Source organism: Sapajus apella, unplaced genomic scaffold (genome assembly GCF_009761245.1).
Source record: "Sapajus apella isolate SASKATOON/1434 unplaced genomic scaffold, GSC_monkey_1.0 scaffold122, whole genome shotgun sequence".
In the NCBI taxonomy this organism is placed as follows: Eukaryota; Metazoa; Chordata; class Mammalia; order Primates; family Cebidae; genus Sapajus; species Sapajus apella.
Genome location: NW_022437062.1, coordinates 4,064,633 through 4,082,367, shown reverse-complemented (window position 1 = coordinate 4,082,367; position 17,735 = coordinate 4,064,633). Strand labels below are relative to the sequence as shown.

The 17,735-nt window shown below is 37.7% G+C and overlaps 1 protein-coding gene across 2 annotated transcripts in view; it reads left to right on the top strand.

Moving 5' to 3' along the window:
• Positions 1-17,735, top strand: part of CUNH15orf41 (chromosome unknown C15orf41 homolog) — a 227,978-nt gene that overhangs the window by 56,297 nt on the left and 153,946 nt on the right. For both annotated transcript variants that reach the window (XM_032261221.1, XM_032261220.1), the window contains exons 2-4: positions 5,819-5,864; positions 6,750-6,814; positions 15,338-15,398. In XM_032261221.1, coding sequence (XP_032117112.1) covers positions 5,819-5,864; positions 6,750-6,814; positions 15,338-15,398 — 172 coding nt within the window. The remainder of the gene's footprint in view (positions 1-5,818; positions 5,865-6,749; positions 6,815-15,337; positions 15,399-17,735) is intronic.

The window sequence follows — 17,735 nt, the reverse complement described above, 5'->3', positions numbered from 1 at the left end:
CTATTCCCCGCCCCCCCATCACCTCCATCAGGTATTTCTCCCAATGTTATCCCTCCCCACCCTCTGCTGTCCCACCCCAGCCACTCCCCCAACAGACCCCAGTGACCACACAGTCTTAATCCCTGACTGTTTTCCTGCAGTCAGTAGTTCCTTTATCTTTAAACACATAAACGAACATTTTTTTATGAAGTTAAAGGAAAACTGCAATTTGATTTCTTAAAAAGGGAATATTGTCTAAAGCCATGGAATTTGGTCAAAACACTTGACCTCCTGTGTCTTCAATTTTCTAGCAAAAAAGTAACATGCCCCACATTTCAGGGTTGTTTGGAATGTAATGTAACATATACATGCTTAAGCAGCGTATTAGCATACATGATTTGCGGAACCCTTTTCTGGGAACTGTTAGGAAGGCAGAGTAGCATTGTGATGAAGCGTGTGGGCTCTGGAATTGGATCCAAATTTTGATTCTCAGCTCCACTGCCCTTCTAGCTGTTTAATTGTGTATTTTACTTAACTTCTCTTCCTTCATTTCTCCATCTTTAAAATAAGGAGGATAGCAGTACCTACCTCAGAAGATTGTTGTGAGAATAAAATTAAGTGCCAGCACAGCATCAAGCGCAAATGCAGTTATAGAGCTGTTTGAACGTATCTTCAGTTTACCAGAAAAAGTAGTTGAAAGTCTGGGGCAGTAACCACATTTTTCTTATATATACAGCTCACCATCTATATATGTGGGTTCCATATTGGCATATTCAGCCAACAACAGATTGAGAATATTTGGGGGTTGGAAACAAAACAATAAAAGCAACCCTGCAACAACAACAAAAAATACAAATAAAAAACCAGGCTGGGTGCAGTGGCTTGCGCCTGTAATCCCAGCCCTTGGGGAGGCCAAGGTGGGCGGTTCAACTGAGAACAGGAGTGAAGAGACCAGCCTGGCCAACATAATGAAAACCCTTCTCTACTAAAAATACAAAAATTTTGTGTTTTGTATGTGTGCGAGGCACAATGACGCATGCCTGTATTCCCAGCTACTCTAGAGGCTAAGACAGAAGAATCTCTTGAACCTGGGAGGTGGAGGTTGCAGTGAACCAAGATTGTGCCACGGCACTCCAGCCTGGGTGACAGAGCAAGACTCTGTCTCAAAGACTAACAAAAAACAAAACAGCTACAACAACAAACCCAAAACAGTATTCACAACTGTTCACATAGCATTTATATTGTAGTAGGTATTATATGTAATCAAGAGGTGATTTAAAGTATATGGGAGAATGTGCATGGGTTATATGCAAATACTTTGCCATTTTATGTAAGTGACTCGAACATCCACAGCTTTTGATATCCATGAGGGTTCGGAAACCAATCCCCCCCAACAGATACTGATGTTGAACTCTATATTTGACCTATAGTTTTTAAGAAGTTTTTTTTTAATAGTTGATTACTACAAAGCTTAATGTTGCCATCTACCTAGTAATCATTTATGGGGATATTTGCTGTGGTTAGGCATAAAATGTTTGCATTCTTGATATGAAGTTGGAAATTAGGAAGAAAAGATACAGGGTGAGAGATAAGATGGATACATTTTTATGTCTTGAATTTAGTTTACAGATTTTTCCCTTTTTTCCTCTCAGTAATTTCTCTACACATTATTTTCCGCTTTACATTGTGTTCCTGAAAAATAACCAAAGTTTGTGGTAGTATTGTGTCACGTCTTGCTATCTTGTTGCATTCTATTTTGATTTCAGAGGGGAAAATGGCTCTACATTTCAAATTTGTATGTAGGTTTGTCAAGGGGAGGGTGGTCAGGAGAATGTAGCTGCATTGCTTTTATAGAAAATATGTCTTGACTAGCACTCTGAATCATTAACTGTGGACAGCCAGTGTTCCATTGTATTCCTCACAGATTTAGAGAGGTTATGCCTAGCAATTGTGAGATGTCCAAATATATGCAAGTATAATGCGTTGTAGGAGTATTCTGCTTTATCTCTCTTGAATTGGTTTGCTTCTTCCTGAGCTCCAGAAATAATATATTTTTTTTATTTTTCTCAGAGAATTTTGAGCCTAGTAGAGTGTACACATTTAAGCTTCCTAGCTTCTATAGAAAAGGAGCTTTAAGATAAGGGCATTTACTTCCTTATGGTTTTTTTCAGAGATTGCATACTCAAGAAGAGGAGGAACATAAAGCGTGCGATATCTTCTAAGATTCTGCATGCATTAGGTCTCCATGTGAAAACATAAGGACCTCAACTTTATATGATTATTATATGGCAACTAAGTCTGTGCCCAGCTCTCCTCTTAGTCTATTCTGTACTCTCCCAACTCTCCGATGCTCTTTCACATCATTGAGTATCTTAGCTGGGTGGCCTTGGGAGCACATTGAGTTAAATATCACATGAGGAACTAGTTTGTTGCCTGTTTATATATCAGGCATTTGAAGAAGGTTGAATGCAGTATAACATGAGAACAAATAGTACCCCATTAATGTTTAAACTCTACATGGGAAAATCACACACCATTTTATGATCTCAAGGCACATCAATTTAGTAACTCAGTGACAGAAGAACAATTTTAGGGAAGCCAAGTATAGCCGTCAGCTAAAGGGAGAACTAGAAATTTTGGAAATAGATAACCCCTCTCAAGTGTTCTGTCTTGTACATGTGCCACCATTATGGAGCACCTTGTCTCCAAGCCCTTCATCATTTCTCCACCTTACTAGAGAACACAGAAGCCTGGGAAGAGTTTTATTTCTTTGGTTTGGAGGTTAAAAAAAAAATAGACATGTATTCTTTCACAGAGTAAGAATGGAGGCTGGTCAGTTCAATTCCATGGTCTCTCGAGCAGTTCAACAGTGTCCTCAAGGACCTAAGCTCTTTCCATATTCTGTCTGCCATCCTCACGGTGCTGGTTTTTTCTTGAGGGCTGTTTCCACATTGCTGCAGCATGGCTGTTGCCGTTCCAGACTTGAACAGGGTTTTACAAAGCCATTCTTTGGGTCCCCTCACATGCTTTCCTTCACCCAGTCAGCTGCAGGGTGCAGAGCTAAATCTGGGAGAGTAGCATGGGAAAAATATAAGCAAAACTGTTTTGATGGGGTTTTAATACTACATCTTGGGTGTTTGGTACAAATTAAATGACTGCATTTTTGATTATGTAAATTTAAAATCCCATATATGCTAAGTGGTATAAAATGTAAAGATTCAGGGTATGATTTACTTGATTTTCTATTTAAAAAAATGTGAATACTTGACAGTGTTGTAATTTTTGCCTTTTTTATATGTGTACTTTTGTGTGTATACTTGAAAATCTCTTCTAAATCAACTCCTGTCCATCTTATTTAGTTCTTTGATTCTGATGGCGTATTTTCCCAAACATGTTACCTTAGGACATTGTAGATGCACAGTGGTACTGTTGAATGATGGACTGTGATGTTCAGTGTAGACCTTTCAGTTGTACAGAATCTTTCTCCTCTCCTCTTTAGGTGGAAACCATATTTCTTGTGAACTTAGTAAAGTTGAATGTATGCTGTAACTTGTGTTCTCCTTGGCCAAAATGGATCAAACACCGGGAGAGGGTACAGTGGGGCAGGGTAGAGGTGGTAAGTTCCTCAGAACGATAGCCTTGAGATCATGGGACTCAGTTCCTCTCCTGACCTGCAGTCTCTCCTTCCATTGTCCCTTCTCAGCATTAACACATTGGAAGAAAGTAAAAATCATACACAAGTGAAGTCAATGTCTTGGTTATACTAAAACTACTTCCCTGCTCCTTATGGTGTGACATTTTATCAGAACGCTCTTCGATAAGGTTAGCACTTACAGAAACAGATAGTTGGCTGGCAGGTTATATAGCAAAGGTCACTTCATTCTCTACAGCTTTGGATTAGTCAAACAAAACCAAAGTGTTTTGGACCCAAGTCTGGTTACCATGTATACGTACGTCATTTTCTTTTTTTATTAATAGTTCTAGCCAGTTTTTACAAACCCCAGTGAAAGCTGGCAAAATCTCTCTAACCCTCTCAGCCATAGAAAAACCGAGTTCCTCCACAGGCTGTGTCCGTGGTTTTAGCTGAATTGAATTCTAAGCAGTTTGAAGACATTTTTCTAGCTAAAGGCATTGTCCTATCCCTGGTTTATACAGTACCCTCAACTCCTGACCAACTTGTCACTGTGAACTATTTATTCTTGAACTTATTTCTCCAACTGCCTCTTAGTCTTCCCATTCTGGGCATCTATAATTACGGTATATTTTATTTACAGTCTAGTTTTCTTCTCATTAGCCATTGGTCCCTGACTTTCTCATTCCAAATATATTTATTTCTATCATCTGTTTTGAAGCATAAATAATGACATTTTGTGTACCATTAAATGGTTAATAACATAAATATATTTTGCTGTATATTGAAGAGGGGGTCTATTTATGGCATATAAATATCTAACATTAATTTATTAAGTGGTTTACAAAGATTTGGGCTTCATTTTGTCTTTTTCTTTTTTTCCCAGAAGGTTAGTTTCAGCAACCCTACTAGGGTCTGTGATTTGGATGTTAAGCTCACTTGAGCCAGGAAAAATAGGAAGATGCTTACATAAAATTGGCTCTTTCAAAGATGCTTTTCAATTTTAAAGGGAAATTGAAAAAATCAGACTATAATGAATTTATAATTGTATTTAATCATTTCTCTGTACTTTTGAGTTATTGAAATCGTCCTTTAATAATGCATCAGTTTCCTTGGTGAAAATTAATGGTATTTTTTTTAACCTAGTCTTGTAATTTGGTAAGGGTAGAAAGTGTTAGAAGCCAAATTTGTAATGTTATCTAGAAGATGACAACACTAAGACAGTGGGTAAACAAATACGGTGTCACTTTATTTCACACTCCCCAAATTACCTTTGATGAGCTTAAGAGGTTGTTTCATTTATAAATAGAAAAAATGTATTCACAGTACTTTGGCATACTATAAAAGTCTAATTATTTAAAATGTCATCTATTCAGGTAGCATTAGGAGGAAAATGGAAATAATTGTTTTCAAGATATAAGGTAGACCTGACTATAGAGGACAGTGGAAAAGAGTAGCAGTGGGTATTGACTGCTTTTTAGAGAAAGAAAAATTCCATGCCATTGCTAAATGTTAACAATTGCAAAAGGAAAATTCCCACTTGTGAAGAACATTTTTTCAGTTTGCTTCATTGCCAGGTGTTTGACATTGTGTGTTGTCTTAGATGAATAAGGCTTAGGGCAGCCTTTAGGAACGATTCACTCCAAGGACCTCTGCTTCCTGCTGTGAAAGCTTCTATTTTCATAGCATGCCAGTATCAGTGGGAATGTTCCCGTGGTCACTGTGCTACTTCTAGCAAAGACCAGAGTTTTCCCTCTGAAACTGGGATAGCTGTAGAGGAGAATACCTGTCTGCTAACAAAATTAATTTCAGAACATTGTCAGTGAAAGAAGTGCATGTTGTCTACAGTTTATGAGATTGAACTGTGTCACTTATTAACAAAAATAAGCCTTGCTTTCTTGTGGTCCCTTTTTTAACACCATTGCATTCTACAAATATGATTTACAATCATTCTAAAGTTTAAAAAATCCAAATAATGGGATAGTTGCTTTGAGACCATCTGTATTTTCCCCTTTCCCTTTTTCTCTGTCCTTGACCCAGCAGCAGGAAGCCATTGTTTGAGGTGTTCATCTGGAACAACTTTTCCACACTTGTTTTCATGTTCTGTTAGATTACAGGGCAGCAGGCCTACCTTTGAAGCTCCTTTCTCTTTTGTTTCTTTGCCGTGCACTCCAGTAATTAACTTTGTCCTTCTTTTATTTGTTCCAGTCAATCGCAGGCCACTCTGCTGAGCATCTTCTCCCAGGAGTACCAGGTTAGAAGTTTTCTCCTTTGTGAGGGTTGACAGGTGCCTAATTGAATGATGAATGTCCCTTTATTTCTTTGTAATTGAACTGCCAGCTCTCTGATTGGGTTGGAGGATGTTCTCCTTTCCACATCAAGCACCGCCTGCGTCTCGGTGGAGGCCTGCCAAGCCTACCCATCCATCTGTCTAATAACATCTAGCCTTTGCTTATTTGGTGGACCTGTAATAAATTATGCTAAACCATTATTATTCTGACAATAATAATTTCCCTGTGTTGCGTGGTTCCATGTGCTAAATGTTTGCTGACTTGCACTGTCAGTGCTGCTTTCCATTGCTGACAGAGATGATGATAAATGACCATTGCTGGAGTGGCAGAAGGCAAGAGAGGCAGAAAATGGAGTCATTTATCATAAGATGACAGGTGTCAGTCAAGTGGCAAGTCTCTATGGAATTACTTTTTGTAGTTTTCAAATAAGTTGTTTTTAAGCAATGTTCTTCCTGGTTAAAAATGGCAATTGGATTGTAAAACCACAGTGCAGAGGACTTAGATGGAATTGAATCGAGGGAAAATTAATACAAAGGTTGAAAGAGGGAACAAGTTTTTCTTTGCCCTCTGCAGCCCTAAGCAAACTTATTTACATTCAATTACTATGACCCTGTTGGCTTTTACATATATACTGTACCTTGTGGTACAGTCTGAAGACATCCAGCCAAGCAATAGAGATTAAAATGCATAGGTTCATAGACGAGAAGGAAAAGAAGTCCTGCCATTACCAAAATCCCCAAACTATTATTCATTGTTCCCTATGTGCTAGTCATTGGGATCAAGAAATACGTCATTCTTGTTTTGAACCTCATCTATGATATAACAAGGATTTTTTTTTTTTTTTTCAGAAACACATTAAAAGAACGCATGCCAAACATCATACTTCAGAAGCAATTGAAAGTTATTACCAGAGGTATGACCTTCCTGCCCCACTAGAGGGTATCATAGTACCTATTAATTGTAATAATAACTGTGAATAAGTTAGGTTATTAATTTTCTATATCATATCTCAAGACATTCTGTTTTAAGTCTTTTATTCAAAAGTTTTCGTATGTTTTTGAATGAATTTTCAAATGCTTTGTTTCGTAGATCTGAAGAATATGGTAAGGCTGTCTTGACTGTGTGTGTGTGTGTGTGTGTGTGTGTGTGTGCGCGCGCGCACACACACATACTGTTGGAGATGTAGTTAAATATTATGAAATCTCAGTTGACTACTTGAAACATTATATAAGTGCATATTTTGTCTACATGCATATGCTCATATATACATATATCTACATGTATTTGAAAGTTCTCAAACCAATTTTCATTAGATTAGCAAGTTGAAAAAATAAGATTGAATTTGGATGCCATTGTATTTTGGCATGATAGATATTAAGATAACCATTTTAGAAAGGAAAAAGGACATATCAAGTAAAGGCACATGGAGATATAGTGTGTAACTGTCACATTTTAAAGGGGATTTTATATTTTTAAAAGTCAATCTTGGGTATTAAATCAACAGCATAGTATCGAGGAGATATTTTAATTTCAGCCTAATTTATTATAAATAGTTTTCAACTTCTTGTTCTGAAATAAACAGAATCTTTAAAAAGACTCTGATTTTTTTAATTCTAAAATTTATATTGTCATTGTAGTATGACTGAATAATTTATAACAGTAAATGGTAATGGTTTGCATTAGAAATTGTTGGTTGGTTTCTTAAATATTTCAAGGGCACATTGGAAATGAAAGCTGTTTGAAATCTGCTCTTAAATTATTATACTTAAGATTGACAGAGGAACCTTTCTGTGGAGAGAGTGACACCACTGATTTTAGATGAATGATTTTTATGTGTAAAAATTTTATGAATGGAATAAATGTGTGGATAAAATATTGGTGTCATATTTTGGTGAAGTCATTTTATTTGGAATCAAGAAAGGGATATTGAACAGAAACATCACAGAAGTTAGATTTTTTTAAAAAAAATTACTCACTCTTGCCTGCCGGGCGCGGTGGCTCACGCCTGTAATCCCAGCACTTTGGGAGGCCGAGGCGGGTGGATCACGAGGTCAAGAGATCGAGACCATCCTGGTCAACACGGTGAAACCCCGTCTCTACTAAAAATACAAAAAATCAGCTGGGCATGGTGGCACGTGCCTGTAATCCCAGCTACTCAGGAGGCTGAGGCAGGAGAATTGCCTGAACCCAGGAGGCGGAGGTTGCAGTGAGCCGAGATCGCGCCATTGCACTCCAGCCTGGGTAACAAGAGCGAAACTCCGTCTCAAAAAAAATATATATATATATTACTCACTCTTCCATATGTAGTAAAAGATACACTTTGTTTGGAGTAGTAATACCTATTAAAGATACATGCACCCATTATATACACATAGACACAGACACACACACACTTTTGTGTCTATGAGAGATCCTCTCTAAACAAAACCTGTGAAGTTTAATGATTTATTCGAAAGTCATAACCTTGTTGGTGAAATTGACATTCAAATTAAAGTCATAACCTAAATTATACATATGAAATTAAGAATGGCCCATGAAGTGCTATAAGGCCTGCAACTGTGTTGGTATCCAGACTCTTCAAAGAAGCACTGAAGGGTTATTTACATGCCAAAAAATACATTCTTCTTTGTAAACATTATAGTCCTAGGCTGTCATATAAAAGTATGATTTTATATCCAGATTTTAAAGACTTGTAGCGTGTACAAAGAAAATAAAGCATTTTAAAGGAAAGTATGCTCTTTTCCTAGAAAATTGGAGATCCACTAACAGGTCTTGGGGCTGTCCTCTGATACTCATTTGCCTCATTGTAAGAAGGTTGTTTTAATTATTAATAGATGATGTCTAGGATCACTAGGTGCTGCTATTTAAAATCTAAGTTTCATTAAAAGGTGTATGTAATAATTGAAGTATGAACATACTTTTGTTCGATTATCTGGATATTATAGGTCAGAAATGAATATATTTCTTTCTTTTTTTTTTTTTTTTTTTTTTTTTTTTTTTGGGACTGTTTCTCTCTCTGTCCCCTAGTCTGAGGTGCAGTGGCATGATCATAACTCACTGCAGCCTCAAACTCCTGGCCTCAGACAATCCTACTGCCTCAGTCTCCTGAGTAGCTGGGATTATAGGTGCACACCACTGTGGCCAGCTAATTTTTAAAAAAAATTTTTTATAGAGGCAGGGTCTTGCTACCTTGCCCAAGCTAGTCTTGAACTTCCGACCTCAAGTGATCTCCCACCTCGGCCTCCCAAAGTGCTAGGATTACAGGCCTGAGCCACCATGCCCGGCCCAGACATAAATACCTTTAAGGATACCCAATGATGAATAGCTGAGTGGATAATAGTGAGAATACATAAATACATTTCTTTAAATTTATTTAAATGTGACAGTCTCAATTATTTCAAAGAGTTACAGCATTTGAAACAAAAACATGAAGTTAGACTGTAATGGAGAGTCGCAGAAGAAAGCAGTCTGAGCACTTTCTGACTTTACCAACCTGCTCTCTGACTTTGTGCCCTGCATTTTGTGCTTGGGGACAGGCCATGTTGTTACCTTTCAGATGAATTGACCTCAGTAGCCTTTTGTTTGAAATGTGCAGGTCAAATGTTCCTGTCTGTGCTAAGGTAAATTGGCCTTAAAAGGTTTTTGTTTGTTTTCCAGCAGATTAGAATAAAGCCAAATTGTGTTTGTTATATCAAAACATATTTAAGCATTTTGAAAATGTTAATGTCAATTTTATTTGATTTTTTTCTTTTATAAAGTAATACTCAGCTATTGTGAAAAGCAAGCACATTTGTAATGATATTAAAAAGGAATGAATGATTGCCCATAATTGTGCCACTCAGAGATACCTACTGGCGTTTTTCATTTTAGTCTTTTGTCAGCCCATTTTTATACTGATGTGGTCATATTATATAAGCAATTGTGAATCTAGAGTTTTATGCTTGGAAAACGTCTATGATATATTATTTTTTAAAAGGCTTTTTGTAAACATTTTTTGATTGCCTTATTTCATCATACGAAAGAATCATAATTTACTGAATTAATCCCTTTGTTGTACATATGTTTCCAATGTTCTATTATTGTAAATAATACTGTGATAAACATCTTGATGCATGGGTCCGCATTTCTGCATGAGTTTCTTAACATTTCTATATATGTAATTATTGGTGTAAACAATGTGAACATTTTTAAAAAGTATTATATATTCTCAAATTACTGTCTAGAAATGTACTGGTTGCATCTGTTGAACAGGGTGGATCTGCTCTGAATGTGTTTGTTTTCCAATCTGTTTCCTAACTGTATCCTTTAACACTTCGTAAGTGCTAGGAAAAAAAAATTTAATTTGAAGTTTTATTGGTGTTTTCTGGAAACTTTAGTTATCCCCCACATCTAAGTGGCAGATCAGGCTTTATTTAAATTTTCAGATATGCAATCAAAGGAACATAACTAATTACAAAAAATATTCCATAAAGATAAAATCAGAAAATCCTAATGCTATATTTCTCTGCATCCTCATAGCATCTTGTGCAGACTTACAGCATTGCACTTTTCACACCGGTATAATGGTTTGCTTTTGTCTCCAGCTAGCCTGAAAACTCTTTGGGATAGAGCTACGCAAAAACAAATGAACACTGAACGCTCGTCCAACTCTGGCAAAGACCTGAATTGCAATTGGGATAAAAGGATGTCATCCTTAATGCTATATTAAGGTGACCTGGGCTCCATTCCTGACGCCTATTTGCCAATTAAAACTGCTTTATACAGAAGGTATATCATCCTCTAGCTTTGCTACAGGAGGACTAACAAATAGACATCGTATGGGTGAAATCATCCTTAAAAGATCCTCAAAGAAGGCTCATTTTATGATGTTTTTTGAGTGTGAACGACTCATTCATATCTAAGATGAAACTAGTAGGTACTCATTTCAGATATAAGGCAAAGTTCTCCATGCTGTGGCCTAAGAAAATCCACAGCCCTGTCACTGAGTGTTTTCTCTCAGCTTGGAACACCTTCCACTTCCCTACAAACTAGTAAAGGTGATAAGTTTGTTTCTAGACTACTATATAAACAAGTTGCCCCAGATACCCCAGATCGATAATTCTTGGAACTCTCACAGCACTCTGTATAAACATACCTCTGTTAGCACTTCTCTTGCTGCATTTTACATACTTCCATACACAGCTCTTTTCCCACTAAAATTGACAGTTGAAGGCAGGTACCGTGTGTTACATTTGTATTGTTGGTTTCTAGCATCGTAAACAGGGCATAATGAGTGTAAAATAGATGGTGCTAACTGAACAAAAAAGTGGTCAAAAATTTCAGAAACTATTTTATCACATATATATTACCAATATCGTGTTTAAGCCAACGTTTTTTACATGTGAACATCTGAATAATGTTGTGTTGATCTGATCTTCTAATGCTGCTAAAGCTGGCTCCTCGGCCAGTGTGCTGGAAGGGAGGAAACGGAGACAGTATTTCTAAACCACTGTTGATGGGGACTTGCACATCTGACCAACTGTGTGCATGTGCACATAGGCTCTTGTGCACCAATTTAGGCGAACCTAAATAAATTTCACCAAGAATGTTTCCTGTTTAGAAATGAAATGGCATTAGTACAGTGTGAAAGAATGGAGATTGTTTTCAAAATAAACTCTTGAGCTATGTCTATTTATATACAGCATGGAGAATCGAGGAAATTTCTTCAATAATTCAGAAGCTTGAGAAAACGTTTTTTGAAATTTTTTAATGATTGTATATTTTTTTGAGACAGGGCCTTGCTCTGTCACTCAGGCTGCAGTGCAGTGGTGCAGTCTCGGCTCACTGCAACCCCTACCTCCTGGGTTCAAGCGATTCTTGCGTCTCGGCCTCCTGAGTATTTGGGATTACAGGCACACGCCACCATGTTGATCTAATTTTGTGCTTTTAGTAGAGACAAGGTTTTGCAATGTTGTGCAGGCTGGTCTCAAACTCCTGGCCTCAAGTGATCCACTGCCTTGGCCTCCCAAAGTGCTGGGATTACAGGTGTAAGCCACCGTGCCCAGCCAGAAAACATTTTCTACTATCTGGATGTTATGACGTTTCTGTTAACTGTGATGAAATCACATAAAATACAGACTCTGATGGGAGGCCGAGGCAGGCAGATCCCCTGATGTCAGGAGTTCAAGACCAGCCTGGCCAACATGGTGAAACCCTGTCTCTACTAAAAGCACAAAAACTAGCCAGGTGTGGTGGCACACACCTGTAATCCTAGCTACTTGGGTGGCTGAGGCAGGAGAATCGCTTGAAACTAGGAGGTGGAGGTTGCAGTGAGCTGAGATCATGCTGCTGTACTCCAGCTTGGGTGACAGAGCAAGACTTCGTCTCAACAAGAAAAAGGATACAGACTTTGAATTCTTAATTGATATCAACTCAATGCTAGTAAGAATGCGGAGACACATGAATTCTTCTGGGTGTTAGGAATGGAGCCCAGGTCACCTTAATGTAGTGTTGAGAGTGACGTCCTTATATCCCAATTGCAATTCAGATCTTTGCCAAGGTTGGATGAAGATTCAGCATTCATTTGTGTAGCCCTACCCCAAAGAACGTTCAGGCTAGCTGGAAACAGGAGCAAACTATATTATACCAGTGTGAAAAGTGCAATGCTGTAAGTTTGCACAAGATACCATGAGGATGCAGAGAAAGGTGGTATTAGGATTTTCTAATTATGTCTTTATGGAATGTTTTCTGTAGTTAGTATGTTCCTTTGATTGCATATCTGAAAATTTAAATAAAGCCTGATCTGTCACTTAGATGTGGGGGATAATTAAAGTTTCCAGAAAAGACAAATATAACCTCAAATTAAACTTAATTTTTTTTCCTAGCACTTATGAAGTATTATAGGACATTGTTGGGAAACAGATTGGAAAACATATACATTCAGAGCAGATCCACCAAGTTCAACATATGCGGCACCTCACTAGGCCTTGAGGGATCAGGGTTCTTTCTCAGGGTTCCATAGCTTTATTATTTACCAGCTAAGAGAGCCCAGATGGGTTTTATCAGTGCCGTGGGGTTTGGTTTCTTTATATGACCAACTGGGAAGCTTTACCAACCTCATAATTAGGAATTTCCACAGTATTAAGTATGATTATGCTTTTAATATTCCATAGAATGCATAGAAACAGGGGGTTATTATTTTTTACCCACCTTCTATTTCTTTAAACTTAATAGAAGTGCTTCATTGGTCATTAGGAGGCTAATGATTGATGCAACTTTTACATGAAGCCATGTCATTTTGACTTAAAGCAACAGCTGTCTGATATAAGAGGTAGTTGGGCATCTAGCTACTCTCTTTCACTATTTACAGTCACCTCTTACCATGGCATGCACCTCCTTTTCATGCTGGTTTCTATGCAAGTGTCACCTCCTCAGAGAGGGGCTTCCTGAGCTTCTCATCTAAGTTTACATTTTATTCTAGCATATACCATTATTCTGTATATTTATCTCCCTGTCTTTTTATTGTTTGTGTCATCACTGTAATATAATGTCTGTGATGGTGGGACCATGAATGGTTTTTTTTTCTTTTCTTCCCTGGTGGTCCTTTAGAACCTGGAATAAGACCTGACACACAGCATTCCAAAATATTTGTTGGGTACTGAAACTGAAGTAGAAAGCTGTAAAGATATCCCAATATCGGTGTAGCCTTAATACGCTGACCCAAAATCAGAACCCTCAGTAATATGCACTTCCGGTGGTTACAAACACCCAATTAGCTGGTCTGACTCTACTGAATTGATTGGTTCCTTGGGTTGTATCAGTGCAGTGGACTTGTTCGTGAAAATTGATGTGAGGTTCTTAACAGACCTATTTCCCAGGGACCTTTCTCTAAAGCACATCTGCCTTGTTTTCTTTTTCTTTTTCATCTTGTTTCTGAAAGTCCTTATTTCCTAATTAGTTTCCCAAATAATATATTCAAGGCTAGTCCCAGTATATGGAAAATGGCTTTGTTAGACTTATTTTGAAGTTATAATGATCACAGGCTCTCCCCATCTTAAATAATTTGCTGTTACACCACATTGCTTACAGGAAAATTATACAACTTTATAAATATACTCATGAAATAATATAATTTAGTACCTGCTCCTGGCAGTTATGTGAAAGACCTCACCTGTTGACTTTGTTTTTTACTCTAAGGCAAATATCCAGAACTTATTCACTCTAATATACTGTAGGGAAAATGTCCATACCTTATTCTGCTTTCTTGTCCAGTATGGTTTTAAAAAATTATTTAATTGTTCATTTATTAAAGGAAAAATATAAGGTGTATTTTTATTATATAATCACCTACTATAAATGAAGTACATGCAAGGTATAATAAGTGGAATAAAATACAATTCTTCAACCTTCATGAGGCTTTCAACATTACAGGGAGGGATAGGTCTGAGGTAGCCAGATAATAGGCATATACAATATGCTACGTTACATGATAGAAAGATGTGCAAGGTATTCCTTGATTACATATGAGGAGCACTTAACTTAGTCTTATATGGTAGTGGCTTGAAGAAGGTGACATCTGAATTGAATCGTGAGTTATCCAGGTGAGGGACAGGAGTGGGAGACTGTGACTAGAGATGAGACTGGCAGAGTAGAGTAGGTAGGAACCAGATTATGAAGACCCTTTCAAGAGCTGTTAAATGGTTATAATTTAACCTTGAGATTTAATGTGGGGCCTTGAAGTGTGTTAAGGAGGAGAATGACACATCCAAATTTCTGTTTTATTTTCTTTTAATCACCCTAGCTTCCATGTTAGGGGTTTTGTTTTGTTTGGGTATTTTGGGGGAGTTTTGTAGTTTTTTTCCATATGGAGTGAGAGGATAATGAGAGCGGGAGGTTCTTACAGAAATCCAGGGCAGGTAAGGTGATGGCTTATATTGCCTGTCACAGGTGTGCTGACCCACTGATGACATGTCTGTTCCATTGTTTTCTTAATAAGGTGTCAAGCAGCCCTATGAAACAGAGGAAATGGCGAGATGGGTGTTTGAATGCTTTTCTCAAACTATATAGAAGTCAACTTCTGTCCTTTCCATGCAATGGTTGTCTGTGGTAGAGGCAAGGCAGAATGATATGGATAGTTCCTCTTATTTACTTTATATGTTGGGAGGTGAAAGAAAAAAAGGAGACCTAAGTATTTACATCTCCTGCCCCCACCCTCAGCTTCTTAGCTTCCAGTGGTTTTAAGATGAGTTGTTTTGGTTATTTTTCCCTTCAGTGCTTTCCTATGACAGTAGCTTACTGTCATAGGAAAACTAGAGTTGAAACTAGATTTAAAAGCCTTGAAACTAGAGTTGAGCATGGCATTTGCCCAGGAGAAACGTATACACACACAGGGGATGCTGACAAGTCTGTGCTGGCCTTTTCTTGTCGCTGCATTACCACTTGGCTTTGTCTTGTCTAGGTACTTGAATGGAGTGGTAAAAAATGGAGCTGCCCCAGTGCTCCTGGACCTGGCCAATGAGGTAATGTTATTGTTATGATTTTCTTTAAACCGGATTGAAACCTAAGGGGCCTATCTAGAGTTATTTTGCTTACAATTATAATTGCCTTTGGGAAAAAAAAGGTTTTGAGGTGCATTAGACATTTAAATTGCTCCCTTATCTCTTTGTACTTTTAATAATTGGACAAAGAACTTCACCTATTAATAAATCAGTTGACATAATTAGTCTACTTCTTTTAAGGCAAATGTCTAAACAGCCTCTTGGATTTTGGGGAAAATTTCAACCAAACAGCTCAGGACATGCTTTTCTCAGGATAGGTTGTCTTAATTTAGTGTGAGAAATACCTGTGTCAAGTAAGGAGATGGATGCCAAAAAACAAAACAGAACAAAACAAAAAACAACCTGCTGTTATACAAATGAAGAGAGTAATTGTATACTTAAAGATGTACTTGATTCATTTTTTTGTTAGCAAACTTTTATTATAAGAAAAGATACATGCCTTGTAGAAAAGTCTCTTTCTTTATGTAGAGAAGTATGGTGTTCTTATTAACATCAGGTAAGAAGTGATTTATTGAACGTATTTGTTAACTCTGATCTGTTTCTGTTTGGGGAAACAAATAACAGCCTTTCATTTAAAACAGGAAACCCTACAGATTTCCCATGAATGAAGAAGCTGTGAAAAGTCCATAATAGTTGCAGAGAGCATACTGAAAAAATAAAATATTTAATTCCTAAACTTTAAAATATTTATCCACTGTAATAAGAGCAATACAATATTTAGTCTGACTTGGAAGTGCTTATGCAAACCTTGTAGGGATGGAATGAAATGTACACTCTTTTTGTGTTGCATTATAATGGAAAACATAGAAGCAAGGCAGAAAATGTGTGTTTGCATTAAAGATAACTCGGTACTGTGAGCATTAAGTGTTGCAGTAGCAGCAAGTTCTACATGTTATATTAGCGAGGAAGGATGGCTTCCCTCACAGCTTCTGTCTGCTGCTATACACTGCTGCAGTCAACAAATGAGCATTTACCTATCAGTTACTGGATGGTTTTAATAGTCTAGTCAGTGTCTACACAATCAGGATAGTTAACATAGAGAATGGATTTCTGTGCTCCTCCTAGAAAAATAAGTATTTTCTTCTCATTCTTTCTTTCTTTCCTTCCCTCCCTTTGTTCCCTCCTTCCCTCCCTCCCTCCTTCCCTCCCTCCCTCCCTCCCTTCCTCCTTCCCTCCCTCTCTCTCTTTTCCTTTTTCTGGAGCAGGATGTTTTTGTTTGTTTTTATTTTTTTGAGATGGAGTCTTGCTCTGTCGCCAGGCTGGAGTGCAGTGGTGCCATCTCAGCTCGCTGCAACCTCCGCCTCCTGGGTTCCAGTGATTCTCCTGTCTCAGCCTCCCAGGTAGCTGGGACTACAGGCACACGCCACCATGCCCAGCTAATTTTTATATTTTTAGTAGAGACAGGGTTTCACCAGGTTGACCAGGGTCTCGATCTCCCGACCTTGAGATCCTCCTGCCTCGGTCTTACGGAAGTGCTGGGATTACAGGCATGAGCCACCACACCCAGCCAGCAGGGTGGTTTTTAAATGTCCCTAGACTTGTTGATTACAAGTTGATGCTATTAGTAACTTAAGATATCTGAGCTTTAGGAACTTAGTGATTGTCTTTTATGAAAAGGAAGAATGAGCTAGCAGCATTCCAGACACAGCATTTAGAAAGAATGTGATGCAAATATGGTACCCATCTATGTAGATGATGATGTTGAAGATGTAAGTTTTATATCATAGCAATTTATATTCATTTGAATTTTTAATGGATAGTTTTGTTGAGCTTAGCTTATTTAGCTGACCTCAGCTTCAATCTTCTAGTAATATGGAAAAATTTAACCCACCAACACGTTTTCTTCTATATCAATAAACCTTTTGTTTACCATGAATATATACCAATATGTAGCCAAGGGAAAAAATAGTTGTTTAAAGACTTTTCCTGCCGTTTGGCTGCAGACTAGTACAGAAGGATTAGCACTTTTCTATGAGATTGCTAATGCATTAGGGAAATTTGGGAAAGGCTGGTACCATGCTATACCTTCTAAACAACCAAGCTGCCATTTTTACATGATAGTTTTACTTAAATGACATATGCTTCCATCTGGTGACAATTGATGTGATGGTAATACTTTATGAGTCAATATATATTTAATCAGGGGAGACTATAAAAATTGATGAGAAATGTATAACATTGGTACATTACAGGGTACAGCCACTCTCTTAGACAAGAGGACTGTCTTTTTGTTATCTTTTGGGGTGCTAAGGGCTGCCTGTGGTCATCACTGGTTTTATAAACGTCTTAATACTACTT